This window comes from Sebastes fasciatus, chromosome 4, assembly GCF_043250625.1.
Source record: "Sebastes fasciatus isolate fSebFas1 chromosome 4, fSebFas1.pri, whole genome shotgun sequence".
Lineage (NCBI taxonomy): Eukaryota > Metazoa > Chordata > Actinopteri > Perciformes > Sebastidae > Sebastes > Sebastes fasciatus.
The window spans coordinates 25,957,693-25,981,910 of NC_133798.1; the positions used below are offsets into that span (position 1 = coordinate 25,957,693).

Consider the following 24,218-nt stretch of genomic DNA (forward strand, 5'->3'; position numbering starts at 1 on the left):
ACCAATCACAGTGGGGTATATGGCTCCCGGAGGCGGGCAATCGGCCGGGCTTGATGCAAGCAGAGAAACATTTCACAACAACTATGGCGGCGCCCGTGTAACATCGCATAAGCTTGATTAAAGCTTGATTTATACTTCTGCGTTGAATCGACGCCGTAGCCTGACGTGCACCTCTCCAGAAATGTAACTACACGTCGCGGCGACGCAGACCGCAACAGCTGTGATTGGTCCAGTCTGTCAGCGATGCTGAGCGGCCAGGACCAAGTTCTACTTCTCTCTGCCTCCATCTTTTCAATGTTTGTTCACACAAATCCACTCAGATATATTTTCTCTTTTCGGCGTTGCAGTAATATCAGTAAAAGTTCTGTGGTTCAACAGTTATTAGCTCCAACTCCCTCAGTTTCTGTTTGTAGTACAAGAAGAAGAAGGAAACTCATAGAGACGCCGCCGCCAACTAGCGGTTTGGTGGTGTAATTGCAGAGCAACACAAACACAGCAGGCACAACTTTATTGCGGAGTGACACCAAGTGGAATGAATATATATCTTGTCACACAGCCCCAATCATGTCTTTTTCAAAGCCTGCAGTGAAGAGAAAGGTTGGTGACGAGCACAGACAATTTCAGGAAAAGTGGGAGACGCAATAGAGGCCATGTTCAGAAGAACCGTTCATGTTCTTCAATGTTCCATTAATGTTCAGGACAGTTCATGTTCAGAAGAACCCATTCAAGTTAAAGAACTGTTAATAATGACGTTTGAGAAGATTGTTTTTTTTTTTAACAAAGCTTTTTTTGTGGAATACCTGATGCGGCCCAGCCTCACCCAGACTCTGCCTCCAGCGGCCCCCAGGTAAATTGAGTTTGAGACCACTGCTCTACAGCCACAGTAACAGTGAATGCTGCACAGAACTAGATTAGAAAACTAAGCCCTCATTAGCAGTCATTTAAACCTATGTTTACAACCCTCGGAGTGGTCGTATTCAATGGATCCACCATAACGATGAAAACAAAATGATGCTTCTATACAATGTTTCCCAATTTGGACGGACACATGAAAGATGCAGAGCACTGTGGCATGATTGGAGATGGCAGGTTGGGCACTGTAACCCTGTTTGATGGCGGGCAGTGGGGCAGAGACATCAAACATAGAGGCCAAGCAGAAATACAATGACTGTGCATGTCGGGATGGTTTTCTGAGTCCCTTTGTTTGTGTTCGTATGCAATCAGCAGCATTACCAGAATGCGTCCGCTCGCTGTAACAGTGGTTGCCTTCATCTTCGTTCACCCACGGGTCACTTAAGACTATGCATCTATGGGCGCCGTGATGAGGCACCCGAGCACAAGAACATGAGGCTTGGATGAGGATGAGATGAAGGGATTAGGGAGAGGAAGGGTGGATAAATGAGATTTCAGACTCGGAGAGCGGTGGCTGCGTTGCGTTGCGTTTGATGCTTTGGCAGAGCCTGGTGCCTGACTAATGTGGCGTGATACACTGGGTACTGAAAGCAGGGCCAAGGGTTCCTTCCTGGGCATGAGTTTCTGGGTTGGAGCTTCTGCTTAATTGGACAGCTGGACCATTTTCCCCCACATATTTTCTCAAAAGAGGATGCTGTAAGCTTCTCTTCTCCTCCTCTCTAATGATTCCTGCACTCCTCTTTGCTCTTCCCCAGGTTTGCTTGCCCAATATTGGCGTTACTTCGGCGTAGAGTGCCTGCTATCAGTGCTGTAATCAGAGATCGAGAGATGGAGATGTATTGGTTCTCTCTTCCCTCCAGGTAACAGCCTTTCTCACTCGACCATGACAAGCCCGGCAGTTATTGATACTTTAGTTAAGGGGGTCATACAATAATACCCCTTTCTCTTTCTGCAGGTTGCAGGGGTTCTCCCTATATACCTAATTTGGTGCAGAAACTCATGGTAGTCAGTGAGAGCCCTGTATTAACTTACAGGAATGCAGGCTTTCTACTTAGAAGTGAAACTAAACACACTGTCCTTTCATGAAGCCTTGTTTTTGTCTGCAGGGCACTCGTTTTTAAAAAAATGCTTTTTCTTTGACATGAAATTTGATCCATTAAAAACATGTTTGTAAGTGTTTACATCAATGAAATTTTAGGTTTGTTGCAGGGCTCCGATTGTGGTGAGGCATTATACGAATAGACCAAGACATAATGGGCAGCTGTGGCTCAGGAGATAGAGCGGGTTGTCCACTGATTGGAAGATGGGTGGTTCGATCCCCGCCTCCTCCAGCCCGCGTGTCGAAGTGTCCTTGGGCAAGATACTGCCATGAATGGGTGAATGTTGACATGTAGTGTAAATTGATTTGAATGGTCAAAAGACTAGAAAAGCGCTATATAAATGCAAGTCAATTTACCAGTAACCGTAATCTTTAATTGCTACTTGCCACAAGATTATTTATGAGCCGGTTGTTAAAAATCTTGTTAAATTTATAGCTGCACCTGGCAGACTGCAGCAGAAGTTAAAGCACGTGCGTCTAAAGACATACCTGTGAGGGAAAACAGGGAAAGTATAGGAGGACAGAGGTGGAATGAAGGCTGGAGTTGTTAATCTTAATGCTGGCCCAAACTAAAAGATTTTTCAAATCTTAAAAGATTTTGAAAATGTGAGAGACCCCGCACATAACGACATGTTTTGTTAAATTTAACAGTTTGGTCCCTATAGTGTGTGGAGAGAACAGTAAGACTGAAAAAAAAAACGGAAATCTTGCAAAATTCCTTGCGATCAAACATGGACAAACATGGCAGACAACATGCAGGAAGAATTAGCAATGTTAGTTTTTGCACTACTTTGTACTGAAAATTCACGACGAAAAAAGAAAAATAATGGCTGAAGTCATTGAGACACACCGGTGCTGTGATGTTAAACACTTGCGTTGTTGCCACAAATCAACAAGTTGGTCCTCCATTTCTGTGGTCCATCTTACTACTTCTTTATGCTTCCACACAGTGAGGGATACAGCTTATTAGTCAAACACTGGTATCGGATCAGTACTCGGTATCGGACGATACCCAAAGTCCAGGTATTGCTATCGGTATCTGGACTGAAAAAGTCAGATCGGTGCATCCCTAGTAAATATTGAACATGTCTAATATTTGCAATTTGAAATCGGTGCGGCCAGGATGGACTACCGAGGCGATCGAGGATGTAAAAAACACTCTTAACATACCTCACACCACAGGAATATCTGGAAAGATCGAGGCTTTGCTGACCATTTTCCGGAGGGGGGGGAATCGAGCCCAAAATCAGCTTGATTCTCGTGTAATGTGTGCACTGCAAAAGATTCTTTCTACTGTAAAATATCTATTTTTCTTTAAAAAATGCAGATGGGAATGTACCATGGTGAATTTAGAGTCAACACCTGGGCCGCCTGGGCAGGATGAACGACATGTTGTGTCACATTTCTGCTACGCGTCCAGCAATAAGCCGAAATGAGGTGCAATTTCCTCTTCACTAATTAGTGTGGAATTGGTGCTGTTTTATCAACCTCCCTGGGGCCGCAGCGAAGTGAGCTTCTAGCTGGAGCTACAGAACGCTGGAAATTGTCTGGATGAGTATAGACAGACACAGACGAGACAGATGCAGAGAGGTGTGAACAGGAAAAGGGAGAAGACGTCAGCCAGAGGATGTTTTCCGTTGGTTTTATACGGGGCAATGTGGGCTGAAACATAAGCTCTGTCTTTGGTCTCATAATGACCTTAGGAAGATGCTTCTCACTTCACGTCATGTTAAGAGCACAGATGGAGCCTTCAAGCCATGCAGCAGGCCAGTAATGACCCCTCTCTAAGATGCTTTAGCACACTGACCGTGAGAACACAGTGTTGATTGATGTTCACCTGTAGATTATTACACATCAAGTAATGAATGATCCTGTCCTCTGGTCCTTTCCTATCAACATAACTGAATTGTTTTGCATCAGCTTTCATTCTCCTTTTTCCCACCTTTGCTTCTTCTTCTTCTTCAGTTTTGTTGCTGTGCATGTTTTGTCCCCCCCTTTACGCCTCTCTCTTCTGTCATCTTTTGTGGCCCTCAGTGATTTAGAGCAGGTAGATTGTATTCAGTCAGGAGTCCAAGGCTGAATGGGGATTATTGGGTTTATGTCAGAGTCAAGGTTCTGATTGAAGGTATAAATCTGGGTGGAAGGATGGAGGCTCATGGCTCCCTTCTGTTTGACCTCAGCTTAACACCAGAAGCCCCATTAAAAGAGACGGACGCCCCAGATCGATCGATCAAGCCCCTGCCTTCCCCCCCAGACTCCCCTGCTATTGACAAGGTCAGTTAATCCATCGTTTAATGTCAGAACACACAACGTTTATGGGCTCAACTGACACTGCTGATGTGCACATTCAGGGGTCAGCTGCGGCGAGAAAGGCGATTTGATTAAAATGCACAAAGGAGAATTACAAGGACATGTAAAGTCTTTGGGAAGAGCAATAATCAATGCTCTAATGTTCTTTTCCTTCTTTTCTGGGATTCATTTAGACAAACTAGTGCAGTATAGCAGCATATAGAAAGACAGACAGACTGAGAGAGATCCCTTGCTTTATAATTAGATATACAGTACGTACTGTATATGTCCTTTGACACGGAGACCACGGTTCACAGCCCGTCTCCTACTAACAGTCAACGCTGGTTTCAGTTTACCATGACCAAGCAGTTTACAATTGCCTAAACTTAACCAAACCTTAACCATAGAGGTGGCATATCAGAAATGCTTAAATCATATTTATAATGGTCACATGGATCATTTTTGGGAGCAACTGTGGGAGCTTTTTTGACAAATCTAGCAGGATGATTTTAACTGATGAGAGATATTACTAGAGTTACAGGCTTGACCTGGAGTGACACAGGGTCTCAGCTGACCTCCTTCTTTTCTGATCAAAGACTCAGCAGGGATGTAATCCCAAGTCTCCAGTATTGGTTTTTAATGAAGTCTAACCTTTGACCCCCAGTAAGCCCCAGCATACCATGACAGTAGTCACTCAGTTTGTGTGTCATGTTGGCTCTTGTGTAAACAGTCAGAGTGTCAAAGTGGCTCCCTTTCAGCAGTCACAATTTTCTTCCTCATGGAGTAAAACCATTAGAATATATTGAATGTTGATTATTACTTCTAGACTGTATGAGTTGGCAGAGATGGGTAAGCAGGGAAAGATGCCTCTGTCTTAAAAATAGTGTATCAGCAGGTTTCTGAAAACGCAGAAACAGTAGCTCCTGTGTGTCTCGTGAACTACTTTGCTATTGGCACTGCCCGCAATGAGGGGGAAAAAAGAGGTTTGAGTCGGTCCCATGTTTGCCTAGAAGAAGTTATTGTTATGTCTGCTTCCAGAAGGTATACCATTACATGCTGGGCTATGGCTCAGAGCTTTATGGTTCTCTCTCTCTCTCTCTTTCCCAGCCTTTTCCTACTCACGCCTCGAGCTATACAGGGCTTACTGTGGTAACCACCAGAAGTGTGACAGAGAGAAGGTGAAGTGTATGGTCATGTCAATTCGGTTTGTTATAGCATGAAGGAAGTGAAGTGTGTGATGTCTAGACCGCTGTCACTCCGCTGAGCCGAGTCAATAAACAGCATCCGTGATGAGTTTCAGCTTGTCTGTTTCCACCACAGACACAAACACGGACACACAACGTTCACAGAAACAAACTGGTCTTTCTCTCCCGTTATACACTCTGTTCTCCTCCCTGGAAAGCGAGACTCCTCTGCTCCTCTGACACATGAGCTTTGCAAACGTAGGTGTTTTACTCTCAAGTTCTTTATTGCTTTTGTACAGTAAATCTGCGAAACTGCAGCAGTTTTATAAAACCTTGTAAAATATACAATTTATGTGACAGATGTTGGATTTAATGATAGAGTAAAATCACCTTTGAAAAGAGTTTCCAGAAAGTGCACACTGTTTTTTCAGGTTTGGTTGTGCAGGCCTCACCATCAGATACTCATTTGTTGTAAACCTCCTATTTGTAGTAAAATACAATGCTTGCTTTGGTGTGATAACATCAGATTTCTGAATATTTTTAGAAAAGTCATGCATATGTCTAAACTGTGGCAGCATTTTTCGTAGAAAGGAAGCATTTTTGTGCGCTGTCACGATCAGTTTAGATAATCATCAACAAGCCTTTCAGTAAAAAGAACAGTTTACTGTTTCCCAAACTCAGTTTATGAAAGGATATTTGGAAAAGTTATAGAGCAAATGTGATGGTTTCTTTCTAAAAAAATTTAATAGCACTCATATTATTCTCCAGTTGATGAGTTAATAGATAGCTAAGGCAGAAATGGTGCATGGTTTAAGCTGCGCTGTACGTCTGGTTTGTATCTCCCAACCATAAAAGCTCAGTGAGGACACACACAGTTTAGAACAGGAGCTGATTCACCACGATAGTAGATTGCTGTAAAGGGAACACCTCCAGATGCCTTAGCATGGAAAAGACTGTCATGGAAATTAAATGTGTCTGCCAAGTGGTGCTGCATAACTTCCCCAAGGAACCTGGAACCAGAAGTGGAAAGGTTCCGGTGTAAATCACCTCTGCATATCTCCAAATATCATTAATATATCTGAGAAAGGTTGGAACTTAAAGGGATAGTTCAGATTTTTTGAAGTTGGGTTGTATGAGGTACTTATCCAACGTCCATAGACTGGAGCAGGAGTACAACATTTTTTAGCCACCTAAAAAAAGGCCCACCTAAAAAAAATAATGTCAGTTTAAGTGTACATTACCAACTGAGCTACAACCACCCCAGTATTTGTTGTGTTGAAAACAAACTAAGCGATTGAGGCAGCAACTTCCATGTTCTGCAAGGTAAAATGACTGTTTCTGTTAAATGGATAAGTACCTCTTACAACCCCTCTTCAAAAAAATCAAACTCTCCCTTTTAAAGTACTAAGAGAGGACATCCTGCAGTGAATCCCCATTGATGAAATGTTGAACGAACTCCAGCTCTGGGGGCAGTGTACTGCAGCTGACCCTGCCCTCTAACCTCCAAGAAGGAGGGCAAACAAAAAGTAATCACATTACATTTCTTTCTATTAACACAGCGTTACTTCTATGCTTTTCAGAAAGACATCAAAAGTGTTTCCACATGGTGAAAAGATGTGTTATAATATACCATAATGACTTGAAGACATTTCTGCTGGTTATTTTCCATTCTGTGTGACTTTATATCTAGGCGTATATGACCGAGAAAGGTGCTGTCACAGCCCCCGTCCTTGTTCGTGTAATCTCTGTGTGTTTTTGTTGTTCCCTGTGGAGGTGAGAAGCAGGTAGCCTGAAGGTTGAAATATTGATGGATGATGATAAATTCATGTGGCTGGTGAAAGAGTGAAGCACATCCAAACAGACGCTGTGTCTTCCGATCTTAGTGTCGATGCCCATCTGTGGCAAACTGGTATTTTCCTCTAGAGGAGCGATGGCGCGAATGAAATTGCATTCTTGTAGTGAAATTTGAGAGTGCTGTATGCTTCAAATTGCGATGGGCTGACAGAATGTATGTTCATATGAACTGGCAAAAAGGCTCAGTGTTGCCATAGTGGACCCTCTGGTTGCCACAATGAGGGTGTGGTTGCTTCGGTGTTGAAGGCGATGCTCTGTTCCCAGTAATTTATTCATAACTCTGAGGTTTTTGCTGTATTTTTCATCCATTTTTCATTAAGAAAGAGTAAATCACCAACAGCATGTGGTTTATTCAGTCATGAATAGTGCACAACACACTCTATTTATGCCATATACTCCCATGAGTCTGCTTACATGGAAGAGTCGGAGTGGAAAAGAGTTTTTCTACACTTTGTTTGATGACAGCGATGACAGATACGCTCAAATATGATTTTACTCTGTCCCGACTAGTGTTCTAAATAGTACTGGGAGTGTTCAGTAGTGGTCGGACATGATGTGTTTTTCTTGTATATTGTCTGGGGTAAGCTGGTGGGGATTTTTCCCTTCATACCAATACCTGCCGGCTCACACAGCTGGCTTCAGTCACTGCATGTTTGTGTGTGTTTTATGCCAATAAATACCACAATACTGATACATCAGTCCTGTCATAAGCTGCAACCCAATATCCATGGCAGTGGGGCAAAGTGCGTCACTGCTTCGTATATGTCTCATCTCGTCTGGGGCATGAGAATAAAATGTCATACGATGGTATTTAAATTGTCTTATGGTAATTTATTCCACTCGGAGGACCTGAGGGCAGATGAAATATGAATGCCTTGACGAATCTTTCTCTAAAACCAGTCTTAACAGGCTATATGGAATGGCCGAGCCACGGTGGATCTGTTCGCGTCAAGAGAAAACGCCCAGTGTCTGCTGTTTTCCATACTTGAACCTGTAATATTACTCTTTATTCATGCCATTTCTCTTTTTTGTTCTCACATGCCGCCTGTTCCAGTCACTCACTGCTGCCTGTTGTGAAGCTGATCTTAACTACAGCTGGGTGGGTGGATGCAGGGGGGAACTATGCATGGTCGGTATTGTAAAGGGTAGGTGGGCGGCAAATGCGGTTCATTTGCTTGTCTTTGGGCTTCGTGGTTAATTTTGCTGAGCCAAATCCTCTCATTTAGGGGATTATGTTCCCAGGCTTGTGGGGAGTAGGTGGAGGTCAAAGAGGATGAAATGGGGAAAAAAGGAGGAATGCGGAGAGAGGAATGGAGAAAGTGATGGAGAGAGTTTTGGGGTAAAGGTGTAGAGGGATGGAGAGACATGGCGGCAGATGGGGGTTAATGTATGTGCTGGTGTGGAGTGGGGGGAGGCAGAAGAGGAAAGCAGCTTGTGTGTGGAGAGATCTGAGGGGTGGGGGTGTACTTGTGTGGGCAGGAGGCGTGGTGAGGTGGGGAGAGTATTGTTTAAGGAGGGCTGAGTGAACTCTGATGGGGGGCTCCAGCTTTCAATGGGTATCGACAGATCCATTGCCATTCCTACTCCACAGGCCTGATCAGCCCCACGTCCAAACACACCATGCCTCTCCACGAGTTAAAGAAGCCCCCCCTCCCTTGCTGCTTTTGCACATAGGAGCTGATGAACTGCGAGATGGTCCGAGTACTCTGGGCCCTCTGTCTTACTGAATACAAGAGTTTAGACCATGAGGCTGAAGTGGTGCTTCAGAGAGGAGCATTCTCCTTGAAACACACAACACCCTTTGGGCTCTGTAAAAACCCACACATAGTCAAGGATGTGTCCCTCTTTTTTATTGGACCAACGTTATTCAGTATGTTTTTTAACCATATAGTTAGGCTGAGAGGTAAGAGGCAAAGGAAAATACTATTCAACAATTAAGCAAGACTGTAAAGTTGAAGAAAACTTTGAGTCCGCGAAGTAAAACACCGAAAACTTGTTTCCCAGTCATTAAGTGATAACTAAAATGTTGAGGGTTAATTAGATTAGATTTTATTTCGAGCATGTGTGTGTGTGTGTATACAGTATATATATATATATATATAAATATTGGGGCTGTCAATAGATTCAAATATTTAATCATGATTAATTGCAAATGAATCAAACATTTTTTATCCGTTCAAAATGTACCTAAATGGGAGATTTGTCAAGTACTCTTATCAACATGGGAGTGGGCAAATATGCTTGCTTTATGCAAATGTATGTATATATGTATTATTAGAAATCAATTAACAACTCAAAGCAATGACAAATATTGTCCAGAAACCCTCACAGGTACTGCATTTAGCATAAAAAATATGCAAAAATCATTACATGGCAAACTGCAGCCCAACAGGCAACAACAGCTGTCAGTGTGTCAGTGTGCTGACTTGACTATGACTTGCCCCAAACTGCAAGTGATTATCATAAAGTGGGCATGTCTGTAAAGGGGAAACTCATGGTCACCCATAGAACCCATTTTCATTAACATATCTTGAGGTCAGAGGTCAAGGGAACCAAATTTTAATGTAAGTTTGGAGCGTTATTTAGACTCCTTCACGAGAAGCTAGTGTGACATGGTTGGATTCCTTAGGTTTTTTAGTTTCATATGATACCAGTATCTTCACTCTAGTTTTAAAACTGAGTCTGCTACAACCTAAAAATCCCAAGTTTCGTTAATGCGTTAAAGAAATTAGTGGCGTTAAAACAAATTTGCATTAACACGTTATTATTGCATTGACTTTAACAGCCCTAATAAATATGTATATGTATACATGAGTGTGTGTGTGTGTGTGTGTGTGTGTGTGTGTGTATATATATATATACATACACATATACACATATGAAATCAACCTACATATCCTAATAAAGGCTAGAGTAGAGAAAAGTTGGGGAGAGTGCATAGACTGGATGAGTTAGAATAAGATGTGAATTGAGAGGGTTCAGTGGGGTTCAGTGGAGAAGTGGGAACACTTGAGATGAATACCTCCCCTATGTCAGGAACTGGGACATTCTCACCACCGTCTTTTTTCTCTTTGAGGAGGGGGCCAGGAGGATTTAACTGCCAATTTTCAAGTCTGCTTATGCATTTTTGATAAGAATCAAACTGAATTATAAGTGACAGTACTTCAACTACTTATTGATGTGACATGTAGTACAAGGCGCTATAGTTACTGTTATCCTCTTGAACATCGAATCCATGAAAACACTTTGCCGTTTTCAACAGGCAGTATGGCCAGCAGAAGTGTGGAGTAACATTCTCAAGTGGGCCATTCACTCCTAATTCCCTTCCAACAATCGCTCCGTCTGGCCTTAGTTATGGCAGATTGTGTTACATGATCCTTGGAATAATGAACTGGTACGTCAACACTGCCAATCCCACACAGCAGAGAAAAGGATTGGTCTGTTTCAGCCCCTAATCCAGTCTGTTTGGGAAGCAGAGACTGTGGCGTGACACTTGTTCCTCCACTCCCTGGAACCTCCGAGCGCCAGCTCACATTAGCATAACGGTGAGGCCCATCCACTCACTACAGGATTAGTTCAGCTCTCCTCCCACTGTCTGATGGCTCTTTATCCAGATGGATACAGCCTGTTAGAGGTCTTAACCACACCATTGCCACTAAAGTCATTATCATTCACCACGAGAAGGAATCAGCTCACTGAGGGTCTGCTGTTCAGAGGGAGATTGACATCTCATTTGGGATGGTTTAGGAGAAAAGACAGGGAACTCCCCTTCAGACTATGATGGAGTAGCCAATAAATGCCCAATCAATCTGCCTTTATACAGTACTTAAGTGACTATTTAAGATTGTTAATCTGGTTTTGTAATGCTTTTTGGAACTCTGTATTTATGTAAAATGTGGATTATATTTGTTGGACACGAAGACCAGCTTATATGTCAGTAGAGAGATTTATTGTTAATAGAGATTTGCGGCATGGTGTAAGAGTTTTTAAACTTGTTCAAGTCAGTGCCCAAATTCAATAAACTTGCCGTACTGCATCTCATCCTGGGGGTGATGTTCTCTGCTCAGTACGTGGACTTTTTTTTGTTTTTCTTTGGAATGAGATTTGTTACACTTTGACCTTTGAGACAGACTGTTAAGCTTGAAAATTAAATTAAGCTTGAAAGTATTTCTAGGAACTTGTGTGTTTACCCATGTGATTGTTGAAACTTAAGTGGCGCCATCAGTAGATAGATGGACCTGACAAGATGTATTTGTCTGTTTGTCCATATAGTTCCATGTAAACCATGAGCTACAGTACAGCACTGTCATTCACCACTAATCCATCAGACTCAGGTCAAGTGTAGATTGCTGATGTTTTACATTGCGAAGGGAGCCAGTTAAATAGCATCCAGTCTCTTCACAGTGTCACTGTCTGGCTTCTTCACCCAGCAGAGAAAATAATTTGTAATGGAGTCACTGATATTCAGTAAATAACAGGAGACTAAAAGTAGTGGGCTTTTAACCACATAACACATTGACTCCTCTGAATTGATTTATAGCATAATGCATTTGAGCACAAGTGAGGTTATAAATTATGCATAGTTTAATTTATATTTATACAGCTAGTCTTCTGGGAAATAAATCCTCATGCAATGGATACATTTCAGTATTATGCAAGTCTCCAGAAGAACAAACGGATATAGGAAGAGTGCAAGAAAGAAACAACAGAGGTGATTCATGTGAACGCACAATGAAGGATAGAGAGAAAGAAAAATGGGTAAAAAGCTAAGGTAAATTTGAACACAAAAAGATGTCATATGTGGTTAACAATATAATGGATTGATTTGATGCAGATTCAGACGCTGTGTTTCTCTGGTTTTGTTAATTGTTGGTAAAAATCGAATCTAGCTGTCAAATATTAAATTATTCGCCAGCTAGTTTGATAATCGATTAATCGGTTTGAGTAATTTTTCAAGGAAAGAAATGGACAAAATTCTCTGATTGTAGCTTCTTAAATATGAATATTTTCTGGTTTCTTTACTCCTCTATGACAGTAAACTGAATATCTTTGAGTTGTGGATGAAACAAGACATTTGAGGACGTCATCTTGAGCTTTTGGAAACACTATTGGACATTTTTCACCATTTTCTGACATTTCATAGACCAAAAAACTAATCGATTAATCAATAATAATCGTTAGTTGCAGCCCTCAAATCTAGTATACATATGTACTATATTTTAGAGTCTCATTTATACTGAATTACTAAATCAAATTTTTTACTGAGAATGATTTTCCTCAGAATGTTCTGCGTTCATGTTCCACTGAGTTTTTCCTGTTTTCCTACTCGTTCTAACCTCCTGCCATGCCCTAACCTTTCCTCTCCTACTACTTTTGCTTTCACTGTTTTCTTTTCTCTCATGCTTTCTTTCACCCTCTCTCCCACCTACACTGCTCTCTCTCTCTCTCTCTCTCTCTCTCTCTCTCTCTCCCTCTCTCTCTCTCTCTCTCTCTCTCTCTCTCTCTCTCCCTCTCTCTCTCTCTCTCTCTGACTATGCCGTCTGCCTCAGCTGTTCTCAGTTGCACTGTGTGCCTTGTGCTGTGGGGACAGGGCAGAGCTGTGCTGAGTGGGGCTGAACTAGTCCAGAGCACTGTTAAGTAGAGAGAGAGGTTGATAGGAAAACAGAGTGAAAGCGGGATAGAGAGAGAGAGAGAGAGAGAGAGAGAGAGAGAGAGAGAGTCAGTGCAGATTGTGCTTACCAAGCAGACTGGATTAACAGCTGAAACAAACTGGACCTGTTTTTCTCTCTTTAGCTGAAGGTAGAGACTCAGCGACAGCGTGGATGTCAGTTTAGACAGAGCTGCATGCTGGTTAGGTACCAGGACAGAACAACTATGGCGGTCGTACCCAGACCCTCTGACTCTTCCTCGCATTTAGTATGGTGAAGATCTCTTCTTTGTGCTTAGTTTGGTTGAGTTTACCTTGGACTTGCTGGTGTTGGAGGCTCACTTGCAGTGACATTGACCCGTAACCCCCAACTCTGCTTTGCAGGTTCTGCCTCCCCTGGAGTTGGACTCTAATTTTGGCTTTTGACCCCTGGAACAGGAAAGGGTTTTTTGATTTGGCAAGAGGGACGAGACCTGCTGAGAACCAGTCTGGACTGACCCACCAGCATTTATTCATAATCGCTGGACAACAACATTTTCTTCTGCTACACCAGATCTGAGACGGACCGCACTGGACTGGAGGTGTGTGTTTAAAGGACCTCTCTGGCCTCTATTGCCCCAGGACCATGGGCTCTCTCTGGGGCAGCATTACGCTGCTGTGTGGGGTGGTTCTGCTCAGGACGGAGGGCAGCGGAGCCCAACAGACCAAGAACAACGTCCCCCGGCTAAAGCTCTCCTATAAAGGTGAGCTCCTTGCATTTATTTGTCCATTCTGTCATAAATGTTTCAGCTCTTCACTATTTCGTCTGAATTAGAGCCTGTGTCGGGTCGTAACGCTTTACCTCTCGATCATGCAGATTTAGATCCGCAAACCACATGTGAAGTGACAAGAAAAGCTTGTCTATAGAAGTTGTAGTAACTGAGATCCCAGATGTCTCCGTGAGGCAGAGAGACACGTTCTCTCTTTTATTAATATCTATCAAAATGCCAGCCAAGTTAACTGAGTTGAAACAAGAAGGTTCTTTACAGGGCTTGTCAAGCGTAACGGCTTATCAGATGTACGCTCTGGTTGTGTGACGGAATAACGCATATCTGTTTTGTTTGTTTTTTAAATGATTTTAGTCAGGCATGAAAGCTGTTTTTATATGGCATTAGATCATCTGGATTTCTCCAAAGCAAGTTGCCATTTAATGTTCATTCAGTTATGCAGATAACTCTTCCAAGTATAGTATTAGTGTTCCCTTACATTCAGTTCATTTGGTTAAAATGTGTTGTTCTCACGGAAACCTCAAGACAGTGTTATTAAAATAGTACTAAATTGGTTAAGTAAATATATCAGCTGGGAATAATAAATAGGAATTAATGGTTAATAATTCACTATACATTATGCCAAGAAGAGAGCAGTTTGGTGGTATTTAGTAAGTGGTCCTATTGTATCTCTATGGTACAACTGATTGTTTATTACACACGTCTTTCTCTGATGCACTCTCCCTGTTTTGATCAACTGCTGTTGTCGGTTTTGCAATGAAAAGTGGTGCCAGACATGGACTCCCTGGCAGTTTGAGCATCATTTATCCCTCTCTCTCCCTTTCTTTTTTTTCCTGGATGTCATTTTTTTTTCGCTCCGTTCTTTCCTGCATGGTAATTATGCTCAGGATGAATGGTGCAGGTCTGTTTCAGCAGATGGCTTTTCCCAAAGAGAAATATTTCTCGCTCAGCACTGGGAGATCCATAATTATACACACGAGCATGCTCGCACACACACACACACACACACACACGGCCATCTGTAGTTAGCTAATGATACCTGTGAGCGTATCCGTCATTTAAAACAACATGCTGTCAGTTTGGTGAAACACGCCCATGCAGTGATATCTCTGTTAGAAGTCAGGCCTTCAGGTAGCAGCCTGGACAGCTTGGTTATTTGGCTGCCGTCTCCACATTCAATATTTCCATTAGACCTCATTCGCATTTTGGCCTGTGGGAGCAATATTTGGCACCATATGTGGCTGAGGAGCTCCAGCCTGAAAGGAGAGCGAACAGGTATAATTTTCATGCAGAGAACGTGATGGAAATATTATTCATATAATACTGTAGAATTTCATCAAACATCATCCATTGTAGGTCCCATTAGGCAAGTGACATGGGATTATTGCATTATGAATCATTTATATCATCATATAAATTATTTATTACCCCTGTGATAGGTGAAGCAGACTCAGATTTACTCGTGGAAATCAGATGATTCACCGTGGTGAATTAGATTGCAGTATACCTGTATAGACAGCCGGAGAAGTTGTCCAGTCCTGAGCGGAGGAGCGTCTGATCAGTGACACACTGGGCTGTGAGGTGAAGGCACTCTGACCCCTACAGGTCACTGGGATATACTGGGAAAATCTATGTGCGAGCATCCACACACTTGCACGTGTTTCCAACTCTATTTAAGACTCATATGAACACAGCAGGAAAGTTTTTATCTCCAAAGCTTGAAGCAGCAGCCTGCTCCCCCACAGTATGAGCCCCTCAGTGAAAGGCTCTCTGAAGCATACAACTTCCTTCACCAACCACCCCACACCACACACACACTCCCCGCTGAACCCCAGGAGACTCCAACAGATCTTTGAAAGCGAGGGTTGAGGGGCAGAAGGGCAGTGGAGTAGGGGGAAAGATCACAACGGTACCCCATGGCTACCTAAACACGAGCTAAGGTCCAACTGTATCAACAACCAAGTGACTGGGTGATGATGAGGTAGCGGGAGGCCGTGGATATACAGTGCACCGCGGCACCATAAATTGAGTAATTCCACATATACTGTGACATAAATTGATATGAGATTAATTCACACCCCTAGGGTAAGTGGATCCTCTGGGGAGTAACGGGGATCCATATGGTTTTGCAAGTTTATGGACCACCAGAAGAAGTAGAGCACATGTTGTTTGCTGTCCAGGGAACAGAAGAGGGGGTACTTTAGTTTTATAGGATGTGTATGTGCAGCCAAAAGTACTCCTTCTCTTCCCTTCTCCCTCTCTTCGACCTGTCCACCCCTTTCCCGATCAGAGCCAACAACACACACACACATACACTTGCAGGCAAATGCATTCACAACAGCACAATTCTTACCCTTGAATACCAAGGAGGAAAAGAGCCAAGAAAATTAAAACTACAGTAGTAACTCCTTGGTTTCACAAAATTCTTCCTCTAGTGGTCACACATTCAGCTGTTTTTGTTTTATTCTTGTTTTTGTTGTTGTGCGAATTGACTTTTAATCGGAGTTGGAGAATGGAGAGTTTCTCTTAAAGACCTTTAATCCATAAGCACGTTAAGAATCTTCGCAGCGGAGTTGGGTTTCTCGGGGTGTGTACAGTATAAACTCTGAATGGCCATGGGAAGGTATCCTACACGCTCAGAGAGCTGCATGTTTGGAGGCTTTCTCAGGTTCTGAATAGTCTGTTCCCCTCCAACTGTTGATCAGGATTTGTTTTGCAGTGTTCAGTTTTTGTTTGATTAGTTTCTCCAGGGGCTCTAAGAGGAATCTTTGTAGTCACTTGACTTAGTCATCATCTGTACCAGCTGCAAAGTAAGAAGAATGAATTCACTTTGTTAAAATACGTCATAAACTCCAGTGCCCGTGGCTGTTGAGTAACAAACAGGCGTAGTGTCATGTAGGGCTGGGCAATGTGGTTGAAATCAATATCTCAATATCAGTAAGAACATCTTCCAATATCAATACAATTTACAATATGGAAATGTATAAAATAATCTCATTTAATATGATCAAACTAAAATGCAGTGAATTTACCACTATGATACATCACATCAGACAAAACTGTGTTGAACAACAACTTCAGCAACTACTTTTGTCAGGTTTTAACTACAGTTAGCATCAAATTATTAGTTTTGTCTACAAGATTTTGTAAAACAATAACAAAGTATGATCATATCAATACTATATAACGATACATGGCAATTAGGGGAGGGGGAAAAAACTATTGCGATATTTTGTGTGGCAATATTGTATCGATACATGGACGTCAAATATCGATCTTTTATTATATCCACTATTCTGTGTTCAGATGTTGTAGCGGGCTCTGTCTTCAAGCTAGAGATGAAGATTATAGTATCTATCTGAAACTAGAAAACCAAAGGAATCAATTGGTACCAACCAAATCTGGAGGCAATATAACGCTCCAAATTTACGCTAAATTTTGGCAAGAAAAACTGCCATGGCCATTTTCAAAGGGGTCCCTTGACCTCTGACCTCAAGATATGTGAATGAAAATACTGAAATGAACAGTGAAGTGGAAACTGTATCTTATTAGATAAAATAGATGTTGACAAACTGCATAATTTGCATTTCAAAAAAGGTAATAAATCGCAATATATCTTATCGCAATATTCAGCCTATCGTAATATATTTAATATTACAATCAAGATTGAATCGTGACTTGAGTACCGTGATAATATTGTATCGTGGGGTCTCTGGTGATTCCCACCCGTAATGGCAATATTGAATTATTGCAAAGCCTTAGATTTGTAACTCAAAAATGTTATTGCCTAAAAAATACAAAACTATCTTTTGTATACTCTTTCATTCATAACTAAAGCAATCACCTTAAACCTCAAACCAAGCCTGCCATATGTGAGAGTTGAGCTTGAGGAGGTGTTAGCCTGCATTTCTGCTTGACGCTGAACAAATTACTTGACTTATGAAGCTTAGTGGTGTTTCCCCTCAGGCGTGGATGAATCAGTGACTGCATACGCTTAAAGCTGCCGCGGTGATACGTTGTGTTTTGTCAGTGTGCAATCACACACTCAGCCATGTGAACGATGAACGTCAGTGAAGCTGCTGAACCGGGGGACAAACATCATACTGTACAGCACGGCCACACGTGGGTTATTGTTAAGACGTGTTTCTGCCTTTTCTTAGGAAGCACTTTAGATAACACTCTCCGTGCCCTCCAGTCGAGAAAGAGAGAGGAAGACGGAGGGAATGTAGGGTAAAAGAGTTTATTTTTATCGGTCTCACATGGGACTGTTGATTCTTTGCATCCATTCCATCTGCCCCCTTATCTCTCTTTTTCCCTTTCTCTCTCACTCTCTCTTTCTCTCTCACTTTCCATTTGTCCTTCACTCACAAATTCGTTGTTACAGAATATAGTAGTGGTGAGAGAGAGAGGTTGTGGAGTGAAATAGAAAGAAAGGGTGAATTGTTAGGACAGTAAAATATTTTTTAGTGAAAATAAATGGGGGGAGGAAAAAGAACGTAAAAGAGAAAGTAGGCAACAAACTGCAGGATTCTTGACCGACCTAACAGTTAGGGGGTAAAAGAGAAAATTCGTAAAACATGGCAGGGCAGCAGCTGCCACCTGTTACCGGCCACACATTAGCCTATCCACCTGTCTTTATGGCTCTGTCTTTCTGTCTGTTTGTTTGTCTGTATGTCTTTTAATCCAGTCATGCATGTTTCATGTAGCACAACATTACAGACGTATCACTGTAAAAGCTTTGTCACAGAGCTTGTAGGGCAATATGACGGTATATATATATCATGAAAACGATATTAAAATGTCTATCGTATTTATTTTTATTAGGGATGTCAAAGATAACACGATAATAATGCGTTAAAGCAAATTTGTTTTAACACCACTAATTTCTTTAACGCATTAACACGATCGGTCTTTCTGAGGTTGTAGCTGGTATCGTAGGAAACTAGGAAACCTAATGAATCCATTGGTACCAACCATGTCATACTAGCTTGTCGTCAAGGAGGTTAATAAATGCTCCAAACTTGCGCTCAATTTTGGCGAGGAAAAACTGGCATGGCCATTTTCAAAGGGGTCCCTTGACCTCTGACCTCAAGATATGTGAATGAAAATGGGTTCTATGGGTACCCACGAGTCTCCCCTTTACAGACATGCCCACTTTATGATAATCACATTGCAGTTTGGGGCAAGTCATAGTCAAGTCAGCACACTGACACACTGACAGCTGTTGTTGCCTGTTGGACTGCAGTTTGCCATGTTATGATTTGAGCATATTTTTAATGCTTAATGCAGTACCTGTGAGGGTTTCTGGACAATATTTGACATTATTTTGTGTTGTTAATTGATTTCCAGTAAGAAATATATACATATGTTTGCATAAAGTAAGCATATTTGCCCACTTCCATGGTGATAAGAGTATTAAATACTTGACAAATCTCCCTTTAAGGTACATTTTGAACAGATGAAAGATGTGCAATTAATCGCGGTTAAATATTTTAATTGTTTGACAGCCCTAATTTTTATATATCGTGTCTATCACATTATAGGCTAGGCCTGTATTTACTTGTTTTTTTCTTTTATCTTCTTCTTTTATTTAAACTTTTATCTTCATTTTGCACCGAAGTTCTTAAAATGAGAAAATACTCCACACTTTTCATATGTCAAGTATTTAATTCACACAGGAGTATACAAAAATAGGGTTAACCATGTGGTTATTTCATACGTATAGACTATTTATTTATTGAATTACCAGAAAACATGCAATATCGTGATATATATTGTTATCTAGATTTATTACACAACTTTGTTGAATACTCGATTCTGATAGGTCAATCACAGCGTTCTACGGTCTGTTATTTCTTTGTAACAGACCGTTGCTATGTAAAACAGACCGTTGCTATGGACGCAGTTCTGAATTTAGACTCTGGTGGACCATTTTTGTGTCAAATTTTTGATTTATTAATTAAGTAATAAGCGGGATAATGTACAGCTAGCGGGTCATTGTTGTGAAATAAACCCCTTCAGGGCGATGCAAGACCTGTCAGGGTTTATTTCACAATAATGACCGGCTCGCTGCACATTATCTCTTACATGAAATGACCTACAGTATATCGGGATAGAATATTTTGACCACATCGCTGCCAGTGTATCAAAACCGCTCTGCAGAAAAAAAATATTTGGTTTGAAGTTGCAGGATAAACGGAAGAAAAACAAGCGTTGCTTTATCCGCGCACAGGGTGTCAACCCATTGTATATTTAACCAGAGGGCACACCAGTTCAGACATGTATAGGCTGCTGCCTCTGGCGTGGCTCGGAAACATCCTGTTTCTTTCCAATAACACACACATCAGAGCATGTTCCATAAACACACACACACACAGATCCACACACAATACCCATAGAGTATCTGTCTTTGGATGAATAGCTTTTAATAACTTAGCAGTAGTCTCTGTTGAATGGTCTGTTGCCATGGACACTACTCCCATAGACAATTTTCACAAACCAGAGAAGTGTGTGTGTGTGTGTGTGTGTGTGTGTGTGTGTGTGTGTGTGTGGTGGGTGGATGTGGTGATGCTGTTCTCCATTCTCTCACTCAGGGATGTGGTTTGAGGAGAAGTGAAGTGCAGTCATCACGTCTGTGCAGTTTCCCTGCAGATCCTTGACACCTTGCTGTTGATAAAACAAGTGGATCATTCTGTGGGAAATTACTGATTTCCTTTATATAAACAGATTATATACAAATTACACAGAGACACTCTTTGTGTTGTTGGAAGTTTATATTAAGGATCAAAAGGGATCTTTCCTTTTTGCTTTTCCAAATGACTCATCAATGTGTTTGTATAATCACCTTGCTGGATGTCGGGTATTAAGAGGGAATTTACTACAATATGCGAAGCCATAAGTATTCCCGAGCAAAAGTAAAACTGTTGTATGTGGAGGATGTCTTCGTCGTTCTCTCCCACACACAAACGCGCCATGATGCAGGTGAAAGAGGGTCAGAGGTAGCAGGCGGGTGTTATTGTGCTGTCAGTGAAGGCCTTACAGTGAATCCGCTGATGATCGATCACCAAGGTTACAGCAGGAGCATAAATCTGGGACACACCGCTTTGGGCTGGGTTAAGCAATACTTTCACTGCAACTTGTTTTATGACCTTGAGCTTCTTTCCTTTCTTAAAACAGTGGCTGTGTTACATGCAACCCAATAATCCCTTTAGAACAGTTAAATACTAATGTTCCAAGAAAATTCCCCCAATAAAATACAACTAGAGTAATGTACTGTAAATTTACAGACACATAAATACAGATACAAGTTGATACTGTAAATGTCTGGAAGCATTTATTGAATCATAATTTAAATTGTGTAATGTCTTCATGGATAAAACTGCTCTGGCTTGCATTGCTACCGTATGCCTTAACCAGCTTTTGGGTTTGGAAAGAGTCTCATTATGTGTCTTAGTGGCTACAGACTCGATCTGCTTTTTATGACTTCAAGAGTGATTTTGAATCCTCCTGGAATTAAGTCGGGTTTAGACGTCAACTTCTCTGGCTGACTCACACAGCGCCGTGAATTTATGCTTATGACGCTAAATCCTTCCCCATCAGCGCTGAGACACAGGAAACCAACTGAATCACCAAAACAATGACAATAAAGACCCAAAGTCGACCCATTGTATATTACCATCCTGTGTGTATGCCAGTGTGCGTGTGAGTGTGTGTGCACATATACGTGCATTTATGTCCGTGAAAAAAAGGTTTGTGTTTAAGTTCCAGAGCCAAAATGTTATATGAGGACGAGGACGTTCGTAACTAAAGCCAAGAGGTTCTTTATTTTTTCCTTTGTCTCCCACAGCTGTTTCCTCCACTTTTAACATGTTTCCTTTCTCAATTCCAGCTTGGTTAATGGCTATTGTTACAAACATACTGGCCCCATAAAAAGCATACACGTTAACTCAAATCTCCAAGGCCCCTTAATTTTAAAATGACGTCTACATTATAATACAAAATATTGATTTGATTTTCAAACAATAATAATTATTCCGTTATGCATGAAATAAGTATTTCCATAATAAGCATTATTTTGTACTATTCACCCATGCTGCTTTTATAATAGATGAATGGTAAACAGAGTTATTATAGTAAACTAAAACAGAAATATTTTGTATGTATACATAGCTGCATTCTTGAGACATTATAGGTGGCCATATTACAAAAACAAACTACTGTAAAACTAAATATTAGGGGCTGTCAATCGTTCAAAATATAAAATTTTTTATCTGTTCAAAATGTACCTTAAAGGGAGATTTGTCAAGTATTTAATACTCTTATCAACATGGTTGTGGACGAATATGATCGGTTTATGCAAATGTATGTAAATATTTATTATTGGAAATCAATTAACAACACAAAACAATGACAAATATTATCCAGAAACCCTCACAGGTACTGCATTTATCATAAATCATAACATGGCAAACTCAAGGCCAACAGGCAACAACAGCTGTCAGTGTGTCAGTGTGCTGACTTGACTATGACTTGACCCCAAAATGCCTGTGATTATCATAAAGTTTGCAATTCTGTAAAGGGGAGACTTGTGGGTACCCAGAGAACCCATTTTCATTCACATATCTTGAATGATTTTTTTCATGTCAATTAATCTATTCATTAATTTCTTGATTAATAGATTAGTTGTTTGGTCCATGAAATGTCAGAAAATGGTGAAAATGTTGATCAGTGTTTCCCAAAGCCCAAGATGACGTCCTCAAATGTCTTGTTTTGTTCTCAACTCAAAGATATTCAGTTTAGAAACCAGAAAATATTCACATTTAAGAAGCTGGAAACTTTGAGATTTGTGTGAGAAATTTGACTCTTTCTTTTCTTTTTCTTAAGAAATTACTCAAACTGATTAATACATTTTCAAAATAGTTGCTTATTAATTTAATAGTTGACAACAAATTTATTAAGCGAGTAATCGTTGCAGCTCTGAGAGACTTTATGAATGAGTAAAAGCAGTGTGATGCCCCCCGCCCTCTTCTCTAATGTTCTTTTCTCTTAGACCAGCTATTGCGCCAGCTTGTGTCTTCTCACTCTCTCGGGTTCTGACACACTTCAGAGAGGGGGCATTCATTCTCCATGCTAAAACATTCATGAACGTTTTTGTTATTTACTCCCCGAAAAAGAGAAAGAGAGCACCAACGGAACCAGTTCTCCTCTGCTCCATAACTCTGCACCCTTTTGTGTGGGTGGTCAATGGGAGAGCGTTGTAGTGTGGTTAGACTTTGCGGGTGAGAACAAAATGTGAGAAGGACAGAGCATGAATGTGTGTGTGTGTGTGTGTGTGTGTGTGTGTGTGTGTGTGTGTGTGTGTGTGTGTGTGTGTGTGTGTGTGTGTGTGTGTGCACATGTTACACAAAAGGTGTTAAAATGCCGTAGTCATGATGCCACCTTTTAGAGGTCGTTACGGTAATGAGATCCTCAATGTCTGTTTGTGACAAGTTGGGCTTTCCGCTGTGAAAGCAAATGTCGCTTCGTTGCCAGACTTGGCAGACCGTTGCATTACACTGCAAAACGTGAGCTGTAGCCCATAGTAACGTGTCCGGATAGCCGATGTGGTTTCGAGTAAATCCTGCCGTTTGGACTATGAAATATTAGCAGAGTTATATGCCATTACATATTCCTCCCAGTTTTCCACTGTGAGTGTACCAAGTTCTGCTTGGCCGATCTGGTCAAGGTCACTTCACCATGCAGACAGTTTGGTCATTGGCTCCCAGTGCTGCTGGCATTACCTGCCCAGTCCAATTTGGCTTGGCAGTGGTTCTCCACGATCTGTCAGTTGCCTTGCTTGGCCAAGCTGTGCGATTTCTAGTCCTGAGAACATTTACACAAACATAAAAACACATAAAAAAGGACGCTTTGTTAAAAAGAAGATTAGGGATATATCCAAAATAACCTAATGTAGCATTTTGTTATTTATTCAGTGTACTTTCACAGCGTAGAGCAGCGAACTGTCAGTGCATGTGGAACATTACAGCTGAGCAGGCAGACTAGTGAATGGAGAGGTGAACTTGTGGTCACAGAAACTCTGAGTGGTTGGAAATGTTGAAAGCTTTCTAAAAACCAAGGCTGTGTCTTTTCAGACACCCGTGGAAATCTAATAAAATAATTGAAATAAATATTGACCCGATGGATTCTCTTCGTCTCGCCTGCTGCCCACAGTGACGGAGATTTTCACAAAGTGATTATCATATTATGCTGATCATCACACATTTTTCTCTGCAGACATGCTGGAGTCTAACAACCTTGTGACGTTTGAAGGCCTGGCCAACAGCTCGGCGTACCACACCTTCCTGTTGGACGAGGAGAAGGGAAGACTGGTGGTGGGAGCCAAGGACCACATCTTCTCCTTTAACCTCCTCAACATCAGCAGAGACTACGCACAGGTAACACCAGGGTTTGATTTTCTGTCTGGTTGG

The 24,218-nt window shown here is 41.5% G+C and overlaps 1 protein-coding gene across 3 annotated transcripts in view; it reads left to right on the forward strand.

Annotated features, from left to right (window-relative positions):
• The window catches only part of sema3ab (sema domain, immunoglobulin domain (Ig), short basic domain, secreted, (semaphorin) 3Ab), a 76,619-nt gene that overhangs the window by 31,666 nt on the left and 20,735 nt on the right, over positions 1-24,218 (forward strand). For 2 of the 3 annotated variants that reach the window (XM_074633185.1, XM_074633183.1), the window contains exons 2-3: positions 13,370-13,728; positions 24,025-24,185. In XM_074633185.1, the coding sequence (XP_074489286.1) occupies positions 13,611-13,728; positions 24,025-24,185 (279 nt within the window). In that variant the 5' untranslated portion in view covers positions 13,370-13,610. Of the gene's footprint in view, positions 1-12,914; positions 13,729-24,024; positions 24,186-24,218 lie in introns of those variants that run through there. The other variant, XM_074633182.1, reaches the window with a different exon arrangement.